Raw genomic sequence first — 12,661 nt, 5'->3', positions numbered from 1 at the left:
GAGAAAAAAAGTGTCCTAAGGTTTTTGTTTCCATTACGTCACCATTTTTCATATAGACTTTGTATGGCGGTCGCGAAATGGAAAGATCGAAAAATGTATGGAAATTTTGGGACACTTTTTTTCTTCTATTAGGATAGAAAGAGCTCGTGATTCTGAGTAGAAATAATATAAAAAATCCCAAATTTGAAAAAAAAGTGTAGGGGACAACAAAAAAAACACCCCCATGTACTTAACACTAGAACTTGTTACTGTATATCAGGGGTCAGCAACCTTTTAGCAGCCAAGGGCCACATAGTAGTTAACGAAGTTGACGCGGGCCGCACTTTGTTAATATTTATGCCTAGTCGTTTGTCAATATTACATACAAAATAGCCAGGGAGGCTCGCGGACCGCAAGTGACAGGTTCACGGGCCGCATGCGGCCCGCGGGCCGCGGGTTGCCGACCGCTGCTGTATATCTATTCGGTTACAATTACAGTTCGCTTATTTAATGAGTTCCATGTTTAACTGTATCAGAAATTTCTTAAACTTATCCATACGATGTAATATTCCAGGCGTCTACGGCAACATCTGACCCGTACTTCTCTCACTTCGATCCGCGCACCGAACACCAAAGCTACAAGGATGCTCAGCAGCGCCTTGAGGAGACCCATCGTGAAAAGGTAGGCTGGTCTTTACAAAGAGTTGTATACAATGGTTTCAAGGGATTATCAGGAAAATTTTCCACTTGTCTTGTATACAGAGTCTATTACGAACGCAATTTTTTCTTCCAACTGAGTATTATATTGTACCTAGATCGTCATAACCGAACCATTTAAGAGACAAACCTTATTAAAATCGCTGTAGATGTTTCCTGACGGACAGTTAATTTTTTTCGCGATATCAGTGTTGGTTTCTGCATCTCATAGTATGTGTTTGAGTATGACCTACATACCTACTTATCTGACTGAGTATGTTTAGTTAGACCCTGCTATAAATGTTCCCTGCCACTTAGCAGTTGCACTTCGATACCGTTATATTGCAAAGTTATCCTAATTTTATCAGATCACCAAAGTGATGAAGGAGTGGTCTGAACTTGAAGAGCGATACCAGCAGATGATGACTTCGGACCCCAGCTCCGCGCAGACTTTCCGGCAACGCATGACCGCTAAGTTCCAGGCTAACGTGCAGGTATTTATTACGTGAACTAATCATCATATCTAACTTTGTTTCTGTCTATTGTATGATTCTTCTTTTTTTTATTGTTTTTGTTTGTCGTGATTGTTTCACCGGATGGTCGCATCGGAAGATTAGCGCTGGAAGTCGCCAGCATCACGCTGAGATATGGCACTCCTTCCTACGTTTTTTCTCTTTTTTTATATTCTATGTTTGTGCTTACGAATACATATTTTCTATTTCTAAAAATACTACTAAAAGGGTAAGGTGGCAAATAATGAATCACAATGCGTGCTTCTTTTTAATTTATTATTTAGTCTTACACTTGCATTCTCCATTTAAAAATACCTGCTGATGCCTTTGCAGGCTCTCGAGGAAGAAGGCGTGGCCGAGCGCCGTCGGCTTGCAGCCCTGCATCAGCAGCGTGTCTTAGCGCATCTCGCACAGCGCCGGCGCACCGCTCTTGCCTGCTACACGCGCTCATTGCGAGACACGCCACCCAATGTAAGTATAATCACATAATAGTATTACCGTACAGAAAGTACACTTCCTACAAAACCGAAGTTTGACAGCGATTCAGGGTCGAATCATGATATCCCTTTCTAACTTATGGCACTATCCTTTTAGGTTATTTAGGGTTGTCAAAATTCAAGTCATTATCTTATCTGTGGTCGTGCACGCAAAGGGACGTCAAGTTGTTTCAACCCTAATAATTGCTCGGAGCAATGCTGAGCCGAACGGAGCCGAGTTTGCCCGAAGTCTGGAGTGTCTCCCCACTGGTATACTTATCGACTCCTGCCAACTTGATCAATCGAAACAGTTTCATCAGCGTTACACGTGGTTGCGGACGCGATGCCATCACCACTGTTCTTGAATTCCCGCACTTTTTTTGTAAATGTGCATTGCGTAGAAAAACGTCGACCAGTTTCTGTATTCCGCGCTTATATTAATTCTACCCCATTGGTGATTTGCTTTCTAATTAGTGCCTTTGACTTCATCCTGCACTGTGGATCTCTAACAATAATATAATATATATATATACCTATAATGTATTATGTAGACACAGTGGGCAGGTAAATCTGACAGTTTTAGCCCATATAAAATAAAAACAGTCGGTGTGAAAATACTTGTTTTGACATTATTAAATTATACAACGGGACTTAATCGCGTATCTAAGTTTTAAGATTTACCTCGGACGTTTCGAGGACGGCGTTGTCCCCGTGGTCTCGGAGAAGACTGGCTTAAGTTGACATCAGCATCGTCTAACCGCGCGAGTTTTTCGAACTACCCGCACTTGGTCTTGTTTTGACATTTTAACATAGTTTGGTTTATGCATCGCATTTTTCCGCAGTTGAATACGTACGCAAATCAGCGTCTAATTTGCTCCGCTCAAACCAGCACTAATCTAACCTTCAAACGACTCAACCTTGAACGTTGACAGGCCCACCGCGTCCAGAAGTGCCTGCAGCGCCTCGTGCGCGCGCTGGCGGCCGAGCGCAGCGGCGCGCTGGCCGCGTGGCGCCGCGCCGCCGCCGCGGGCCGCGAGGCCGCCGCCGCCGAGCGCGCCAGCGCCGCCGACAGGCTACAGGTCAAGCTACAACTACTATACTAACAATCACTGCATAACAAAGCTGCATACTAGCTGTGCCCAAACTTTATAGAAACTAATCGTCTGCTGCCTCGACTCGAGAGGTCGTGTTCGAGACTCGGGGTGCCAAAAAGTTTGTGAAAAATGTTTTACTGCGGTTAACCGTTACACACTGTGTACTGCTTTGTTATGTAGGTAATGTGTGCTATCAGCTATCATACGAGTAAATTGTTAGTTAACAAGACTTTGGTATATGTCTTGGACAGTCTTGGTACATCATTATTACATTGTATAGACATCGACCTTTTTAACGACCGCGATCATAGGCCACGGCCTAAGAAAATAAAATTACAATAAACAAAATACTTTTTCCAGGACGCCGACCGAGCCCTGCAACGCGCTTTATCCTCCCTGCGCCGACGCCCACATCTGTACAACAACATTGGCACTGCAATTGAGGATTACGTTCAGGTTAGTCTCATGTTCTACCTATTTTTACTGTATACAAACTAACCAGCACCAGACCCGAGGATTCAGAAGTTGAAAAAACCGGCCAAGTGCGAGTCATACTCGCGCACGGAGGGTTCCGCACCATCAACAAAAAATAGAGCAAAACAAGCAAAAAAACGGTCATCCATCCAAGTACTGACTCCGCCCGACGTTGCTTAACTTCGGTCAAAAATCACGTTTGTTGTATGGGAGCCCCACTTAAATCTTTATTTTATTCTGTTTTTAGTATTTGTTGTTATAGCGGCAACAGAAATACATCATCTGTGAAAATTTCAACTGTCTAGCTATCACGGTTCGTGAGATACAGCCTGGTGACAGACGGACGGACAGCGGAGTCTTAGTAATAGGGTCCCGTTTTTACCCTTTTGGGTACGGAACCCTAAAAAGCGAATGATATAAGTGCTTGGAAGAATTGGGAAGCAAGCAAGGTTTCGCTTTTAATTTAAGTTGTTAATGTAACAATAGAACCGTATAGCTAAAGCAACTGAAAACCCAAATTGTCTACAGATTGTAGACAGAATGAATTTATAAAACTACCCTTACTCTTTTAGTTAAACATATTTGGCGATTTATAATTTTTTTTTTGTTTTCCCATAGTCCATGCAATCCAAAGACGACATGGCCGTATCTCTTATGTCAATGACCCCCGAGGCCGAAGAGCTGCTTCTGGACCGCATCGAGGCCGAAGTGCAAAGGGAACAAGCCGCCAGGGAACAGCTGAGCGCCAAGAGAGACCAGCGCACCCGTCAGCGACAAGATATTCAAGAAGAAAGGGCTAGGGTTAGTACCGACACTTAAATATCCTCTAGCCGCCCAGCCAGCCTATTATGGATAGCTTTATCCATCTTTATCCACGTGATAAAATAACTGTCACTGTTTAACACCGTGGGAAAGAAAGTGACGGACACCGTTTTATCACGCTGTCACGTAGACAAGAACGACCATCATATCCGTACAGGGGCCTATAAAAAGACCACCCAAATTTGGCAGTAGACAGTAGACGTACATGCATTAAGTCAATTTAAACGAGTGACGTGCCTACAATAGAGTACAAGTAGATATGGCGAAATAAGGGTTAGAAACACATCCACCGTGATTGCACTTTCCCCAGTAAATAAACTGGATTTGTCCCATCTGATCATATGCAGACGCTCAGAAGAACTACGTCCAGCATTTGTTAATTTTGTTCTGTACATTAGCAACTATACTTGGTCAACCAAATCTTGTCAGTAAAAAAAGGCGCGAAATTCAAATTTTCTATAGGAATATCCTTTCGCGCCTACATTTTTCAAATTTGCCGCCTTTTTCTACTGACAAGATTTGATTGACCATCTATACTGGATCAACCAAATCTTGTCAGTAGTAAAAGGCGGCAAATTTGAAAAATCGCGGGTTAGCAACACTGTGTTCGAATAATTCCAAAATCGCGTGTCATCTTTGTGTTATCTAATGTGGATCGTGAATGACAGCCATCATCTTATTGTTTACATTCTGAATTGTTTCTATTTGAAGAGATATTCCTGCTGTCACCATTAAATACCAAGATTATGCATGACCTCAAGCTAAGGTGCCTACAATGTACAATCATGCTCGTTGACGGTAAACATTACTAAAATTTGAGGTTATGATAATTCACTCGAACTGACGTATGAAGGGCGGAAAAATAAACACGTTTTGGTTCGATGTCCATTGCTGCTTTTCTTAGCGCAATTCTGCTCTTTGAGTGTTACATGGTGTTACCCTACTTTAATTTGCAGTACATTGCTACTGACAAGATTTTATTGACCATCTACATCCATTAAACGGCAACCAATTCAATTTTCCAGACCTCCAACGGCGTGAAAGAGATAGAAGAGACCGACGACGAAGCGAGCGAGGTCGTCGACTCGGAGGAGACTACCCTCGCGCCCACCACGCAGGCGCCGCTGCCGTCCTCCTCGCACGCCCCGGCCGCGTCGTCCGTCTCTGTCCACGACATCACCACCCGTGCTGCCTACACACAGGAGACAACCACTACTGTAAGTTTACCAGTGTTAGGGCATAGAGAAAAAAATACATAGAGTGCTCACTCCATACATCAGTTTTAGTACCAAAAAGACTATTGGCATCTAGCATCGAGTAGCGGAACTATCAGTACTGCTACTTGCCAATAGATGTAGCACCGACCGGAAAGTCTTATCTCAACAGCATAAGACTTTCCGGTCGGTGCTACATCTATTGTCAAGTAGCAGTACTGATAGTTCCGCTACTCGATGCTAGATGTAGACACTGAAATTAATAGTCTAAACTGATGTATGGAGTGAGCACTTTTGTCTTACTATATTTCTCTATGGTTAGGGCTAGTCCAGTTGCACCGACCACTATTAGCGGACTGATCTATGTCACTCAGCAGTGAACTACGATACTTACAATTTATTTTGCAGGAGGTCATTACCAGCACGGTCACGGAGGTACCCGAGGTCGAGACTGGCGAGACCGACGTTGTGGGCGAGACATCCAGCCGACGATCCACTAGCGAGGTACGAAATAGAGAAATTTTAACTTAAGCTCCACCCTATCCCTTCTATTCCGTCCTTAGTACCTACTCCAGTAGGTGCTAGGTGTGTCAAAAACTGCGGGCGCGTTCGGTCTCCGTGGCCTTACCATTTGGCTATCCTGCTCTACACTTGTTCTTAATTAAATCATTCATAGTAACCTACTTAGCTAGTTACGAAAAATTAGAGCTCATGAGAAGTTAGAGTGCCGCAGTCAGATCACAGGCAAGCGACAGGAAGATACTACATTAGTTCGTCATGCCTATTGTAAGTTCAGCACACAAGTAGGTAACGCCTTGGCCCCACAACGCTCTGAGCGTAGATACACGCTTAAATACAGTGATAAAACCAAGTTAAAACAAATGAGTGTGTTCCGTGGCCGTGTACGAGAGCTCTCAAGCAGCGCTCTATATGTTGCATAATGTAATTTCCAAATCTTTATTGTCTTTTCATTCTGGTTAAAGTCTATGTTAATCATTTGGAAATCAAATTAATTCTGATTACCTAATCGATGTTCGCAGACGGAAGGCGAGGGACTGCGGGCAGCGTTGGAACAGGCGGAGGAGCACGCGCCGCCGCCGCAGGCGCACGCGCTCAAGCACGAGGTGTCGCATTCTCAACCTGTAAGTTATAGTTTGTAGCTTTCTAATAGACCCCGAAGGCTAATCCTATTGTCTATTGTTAAGAAAAACCGCTCGTGCCACGTGCCACAACCACCTGCATAAAAAATCGGTACTTCGGTTACTGAGTGCCGGCGAGTCGAACGCTACAGAACCAGTCTAAAATGTGTCGTCGAGATGCGTAACAAAGGCGCGTTATCGGAGAGCGCACCTACACTGGTTTTTTGAGCGTTGGACTAGCCCGCGCTCAGGTGCCAAATAGAATACTTAGGACCCTTTTTTGCAGGTAAGTAGCACGTGCGGTTTTACTGAACAATAGACAATAGGATAAGCCTTCGGGGTCTACTAGAAAGCTACAAACTATAACCGTTTCAACTGTCTGTTTATTACAATGTTTAAAAGGTCAAAATATCTGTGGGACAAATCACTGCTGAAATTTAAATCGGCGGATCGAAAGACAGATCAAAGTATTCGGGACGTCGACCGGCCGAGTCTAATGTACCTAATCTAATTCAGTGATTAACATCCTTCTCGAAGTCGAATTTACCTGAAGTGAATAATCAACCATAGATCGGAAACCTGGGACTGCCGCTGACCAAGCCCAAACAGTGAAGCGCCGCAAATACTCTTTCTTAATGAATGAGTATGAGTTTGCGGCGCTTGCTATGGAAACTATGGGTCCTTGGTCGTCCGACACCAAAAAATTTATTAAAAAGGTGTCGGAACGTTTGATAGGTGTCTCGGGGGACCTCAGAGCGGGCTCCTTCTTTGCGCAGAGGTTGAGTCTGGCTGTGCAGAGAGGTAATGCCGCCAGCATTCTGGGGTCTATGCCAGAAGCAGGGGATTTGGGAGAGGTGTTTTATATTTAGTAGTATTTTAGTTTTTAGTCCCTTTAGGTTTTAAGGTTTAGATTTAAGGTATTAATTTTATTATCTCTTCTTTGTGTTTGTGTGTTTTGTGTATTTTTGATTAATAAATAACACCATAGATCTACAGAGTAATAATATCGTGTTGTGTTCGCAGGGATACACGATCCGCAGCTCGGGCAACGGCGGCAGCGGCGCGCTGTACCCGGCGCTGTGCGTGGGCGGCGCCGCGCTGGCGGCCGCGGCGGCCGTCGCGCTGGCCGTGGCGCGCCGCCGCGACCGGCAAGCCCCGCAGGGCTTCGTGCAGGTTAGTCTACAGCAGGGATGTTGCGAACATCCGCATCCGCATCCGCAACCGCGGACCTTCCGCATTATTTTCAACATCCGCATCTGCATCCGCATCCGCATAAAATCGATGCGGAGCTTATGCGGATGCGGATGTCGGACAAGTCGGTACAGGAACGTCTTAGCGGCGGCGAAAGTGCTATGTAATTTCGTCATTACCTATAACGAAATCGTCTAGATCCAGAAAAGTCGGCCAAGTTACCTTTTATTAAATATAACGCTCCTATATTCTTGCTCAAATACTAAACGTTTCGTTTTTTTTAAATAAAAAAATACTAAAAATGTAATATTTGACGTTTTCTAAGTACCTAATCTTGACATCCGCATCCGCATCCGCATCCGCGGATGTGAGCCTTTAAATATCCGCATCCGCATCCGCATCCGCGGATGTCAAAAAATCTGCATCCGCAACATCCCTGGTCTACAGTGTAGACAAATATCTTTGACTGAAGGATCTTTTCCATTATTCAACTCGAGTAGATGGTTTCTGTGCCATAAGTAATATTTAATCACATCACTATACGTCGGCAACATATTACCACTTAATTTTTGTGGATCGCCAAACACAGGACGCCTCAAATCTTTTCGAGTTTTTGCCATTTTGTAACACTTTACTTTCAATTTTCACTTCTTCGCCACAAGCAATTAATTGTATTTACTTCAAATAAAACCGATTCATATATGAGATGACACTTCGATATAATTAAAAACACCGCGTTTATAAAGTTAAATCGTGAATCGACTTCGAATAGTGGGAGCCACTTAAGCGTAAAAATTAAAGTTTTTTGTAAACTACCTTCAAGGTGCGCCACCTGAAGATTAAGTCCTAGATGTCTGATTTTTGGTATGAATAGAGGTTTTACTTAGGATCATCGATTAATGATACAGGAAATTAAAAAAAAAGAAAAAAAAATTTGGGCACTTTCACTCCACCCTAGTCTACACGCTACACACTACAGGTTGCTCACATATCACAGAACAGCATGCAGGCCTCCCTTGCTCGGTAGTTTCCACTTATCCTCAGAATATTGTCTATCCTTGTGACTTGTGGAATTACGATCACTTTACGCACCAACTTCTATCATCGGCCGTTTTTATCTTTGGTTGAATCTCTTTCTCAATGTTATTTTCTTTAAATTCTAAATCGTAAAGTACTGTCAGTCGAATCATTTCCTTTGTCTATATATTGGTAATGTTACCCGTCTGTCCTCGTTATCTCATTTGACATGACTGCAATTAAATTTGAGCCTTCTTATCTTAAAACATACGTCCATACAGACTGACACCGGCACAACATGATTGACCACAGATACTAATGTTCCTGCAGGTGGAGCAGACCGGCGCCGTGGCCCCGACCCCCGAGGAGCGGCACGTGGCCAACATGCAGATCAACGGCTACGAGAACCCGACCTACAAGTACTTCGAGGTCAAGGAGTAAGCGGCCGACATCCCCTCCCGCCCGGGTCGCACCGTCTCGTGGATCGTATCAGTAGCTTATACGTTTTAGCCCGTGCCATATTTATGATCCGATCGCTTGATCCGACCGGTCAAACGTCTGTCGACAAGACTACTAGATTGTCATTTGTTTCAGACGGGCCGTCGTGTCAGGCGGTCGGACGGCTAAATATGGCATTGTAAACGCAGTTTCAACCACTGCAAGGATCAGACCTGTACATATCTCGATACAAGGTCTCGTTGAGCCGAGTGTGTTTCGTATTTTCCGATTTGTTGTGGCGTGTGCTAGTTATCCCTATACAGGGTTTTTCGCCCTTCACACCTAAATCTTTGCCCTTTAATTATTTATGGAATGAATGTGTGTGTCCCTTTAGTACTTTATGCCCGGTGGGAGGTTCATCCAACAACAACACGACGGCTTTTGTAAAGTAAACTTTAACAACATCACAGTAGGGTTCATTTTACAAGAGATTTTCACTTGAGAGATGTAGGATTTAATCAATACCAGCTTTATTCTTTGGTTACTTGAGTTGATATTGCAAAGCTTGCGTGATTTAGTGAACATTGGTTTGCGGTTACTCGCAATTTTACAGGATATTATCGAGTATCATTTGGTATGTGTAGTTATTTTTGCACCAAAATATTTATTATTATTTCATAAGGTTAGACTAAGTTTTTGTCTAGTGTCCTAGATACTCATAAGTGTCACCTTGTAGTGGAGTTTTAAATTTAAGTTTTCGAGGCCGCAGCCTCGGCGACAGTGTCCAATGAGTAACTTACTTTAGATCTTCTTTTGTAATTCTAAGACTTCTTGATACATTTCATGATTGATCTCATTTTTTCCGTTTTCACGTAATATTAGTTTAGTAATAATGTCTTTTTCCCGTTGAACATTGTCACCGGGGTCAGTGGAATAAACGTCCATGGTACGCTGTGTAAATAGGCTCCGCGTACAAATTCGAACCTAAATTACTTACTCTTAAAGCCCGCTTTCCTTTACTTTTTTAACGTAGGTAGAACATAACGTGAATTTTATGTAATAAAGTGCGAAGATATATTTTAATAATATGTGTACTTAGCGAAGGGACGGGCGGCCAAGCCGGCGCGGGCGAGAGCTCACTCTAGTCTCCTTCTAGTCACCGTGTCTCTTCTAGTCTTGTCCTCTCTCTGTCTCCCTCGGACCCTTCGAGTCTCCGCTCTCCCCTTCCTGCTCGCCCGCGGGACAATACTCACAGTTCCCGAGCGCCCTGTACTCAACGTGTGTTTATATAGGCGGACCAATCATCCGCTCGAAATTTTTGATTATTGTAACAATTTTGCGAAATCATAAAGTGAAGCTTCGTTTATCTAGTCAACAACATAGAGGCATCTAGAATAATTCGGCATTTTTCGGCTACGGTTGTGTACACACTTTGGGTACTCGGTCGCGAAGCAAATAAGCTTAGTAAGTGTATGTACGGTTATTATATAAGTAGATGTACAAAAAGTAATACATTATTATAGATGTTTTAGCGTCAGATACATAGATATAAAGCAAAATATAATTATATATCGCATTCGTCCGTTTAAAGTAAGGGCTTGCGCTCGTGTCTAATCCCACGTACCACACTTAATGTTACGCCGTAGTTAAGATGTAATTCTGCCTCAGTATTATATACATTTAAGCTTATTTGTTACATAAGCTAATTTATATACACTATTTCTATTCGTTTCGGGCGTAGTGGCGTTACTACATAAGGAAGTCATATCAGAAGCGCCACGGCGCTACTCGATGCGCGCCGCATAGTCCGAGGACGAGTGTAGCAGCAGGACGGCCGGGTGTGAGGCGACGGCAGCGCCGCGCGCGGCGAGTAGGCAAAGCGCCCGCGGCTTGTCTTACCGCATTTACATAAGTTACTCACTGTTTAAAACGTAAGTTAATCCCGCATCAATCGCTGTGTATTTTTAATAAACTGGAACTTACAAGTCGACCACATATTTTTTTATTGGAAAGTTTTTGCTCAAAATCCAGCTGTCACCGTTAAATATCGGGTGTTTTAAATTGAACAAGTATTGTATATTCGTGGTTCGTCAATAATATTTGATGTTGGTAGAATACCTGGTTTCTGTACCTTTCCTTGTCACTTTCATGTATTTTAAATAAGTACATTATAATAAATGGTTTGATGATTTTTGTGTTTACTGTGCTGCATTTTATTGTGAGTTCGAAGTTCAAATTGAATCAATAAATAGAAATTTAAAAAAATGGTGTTGTTATTGGCGGTAGACGCTAAAAAACAGTTTTCTTCAAGACAACACAAGAGACGTAAGGCATGGCAAATTATAAATATTATAATCACGAGTTACGGTAAGTCCGAATAACCCGAATAACTTTAACCTTAGATTTTTTCGTACTTTACCTACACGTCCAAAGAGAATATTAATTCCTACCAGCAAATAAATATAGGTACGCAAAAAGGTATAAGTTTTATTAAATTGGCTATGATTCTGTAACAATTATTACCAATTTTTTGGCTATTTTTGGGCCCAAACATTTACTACATAGGTACAGTGCCTACTCTACGAAACGAGCTCTCATCAGCTTTGGCACCTTTACAACAGTGTGCAAGTTGCGGATAGTTTCCAAAAAGTTGGGAAAATTCTCGGATATATCAGGAAAGTTTCATAGGAAATGAAGGATACTTTCATTTTGGAAGTGGAAATTTCCGATACAAAAATATTAGAAATTTCCGATTATTTTCCATGTGGAAATTAGATAATTTTGGAAATCCGACGTAATATTAGTAAACATCTTGGCTTTCAATATAAGTTGTTGGCGCCAACATTACAACGTAAAATTTTTTAAACCCCTTTGATATCGTCATCTAGTGCAGGGTTGAGTAGATGACTAAACTGTTAAGATTGACTTGGTTGAAATTTTCGAATATTTGGTACGGAAGTGCTCTTTACTGAAGTTTTCTAATAGGAACATAGATGTCACTAAATAATCCATACTTCCGAATTTCCGATTCATCATTCGGTCTCGCGACATCTACCGATTTCAAGGCGCTTTATTTAGAATACAATGTACCTACCTATTCTACCTGAAATTTTAATTTGGACTTTTAGAGACATCTATTGGAATTAGGCGGAATTAATTGTACTCCCAAACGTATCTAATGCTAATAGGAACTTCCTTCGTCTGGTAACAATTTAATTTATCACATCTAAACTAGATGGCGCCACTGTTAACAGCAGATGCTAACTGGTTTCATAGCACCATAAACTTAATTAGATTTTAATAATTGCCTGTTAATAACTGTTTAAGCAAAGTTAGGAAACTAGCTACTCCTAACAACTTATACCGAGTTCGGAATATTCCCTGTTTTGGAACAACTTTTTTTGTTAGTTAAAATTTAATATTAAAACAGGTAACCTGTTACGTAAGGCAAAGCGTGGCAAAGCGTAAGGTAAGGAGGCTTGTTCGAGTTGATTGTTGTGTTTTTGTTCGAGCTTGTGACGTTTCGGTCCTAATCACGCATTCTTGGGACGTAGACGTAATTATGCGTCATTTGGTCTGTAAACAGCTTCAGACGCATTTTACTGTGAT

The 12,661-nt window shown here is 42.3% G+C and overlaps 1 protein-coding gene across 3 annotated transcripts in view; it reads left to right on the top strand.

Annotated features, from left to right (window-relative positions):
- LOC134653408 (amyloid-beta-like protein) overlaps positions 1-11,253 on the top strand; it is a 208,313-nt gene extending 197,060 nt beyond the window's left edge. For all 3 annotated transcript variants that reach the window (XM_063508762.1, XM_063508761.1, XM_063508760.1), the window contains 11 exons: positions 554-661; positions 1,044-1,169; positions 1,521-1,658; positions 2,596-2,742; positions 3,118-3,213; positions 3,850-4,032; positions 5,079-5,270; positions 5,676-5,771; positions 6,308-6,409; positions 7,430-7,579; positions 8,945-11,253. In XM_063508762.1, the coding sequence (XP_063364832.1) occupies positions 554-661; positions 1,044-1,169; positions 1,521-1,658; positions 2,596-2,742; positions 3,118-3,213; positions 3,850-4,032; positions 5,079-5,270; positions 5,676-5,771; positions 6,308-6,409; positions 7,430-7,579; positions 8,945-9,055 (1,449 nt within the window). In that variant the 3' untranslated portion in view covers positions 9,056-11,253. The remainder of the gene's footprint in view (positions 1-553; positions 662-1,043; positions 1,170-1,520; positions 1,659-2,595; positions 2,743-3,117; positions 3,214-3,849; positions 4,033-5,078; positions 5,271-5,675; positions 5,772-6,307; positions 6,410-7,429; positions 7,580-8,944) is intronic.
- Positions 11,254-12,661: the final 1,408 nt, after the last annotated feature.

The sequence above is a fragment of the Cydia amplana genome, chromosome 13 (assembly GCF_948474715.1).
Source record: "Cydia amplana chromosome 13, ilCydAmpl1.1, whole genome shotgun sequence".
NCBI classification, from domain to species: Eukaryota; Metazoa; Arthropoda; class Insecta; order Lepidoptera; family Tortricidae; genus Cydia; species Cydia amplana.
The sequence above is the reverse complement of the archived record's forward strand: the minus strand, read 5'-3'. Positions and strand labels throughout refer to the sequence as shown.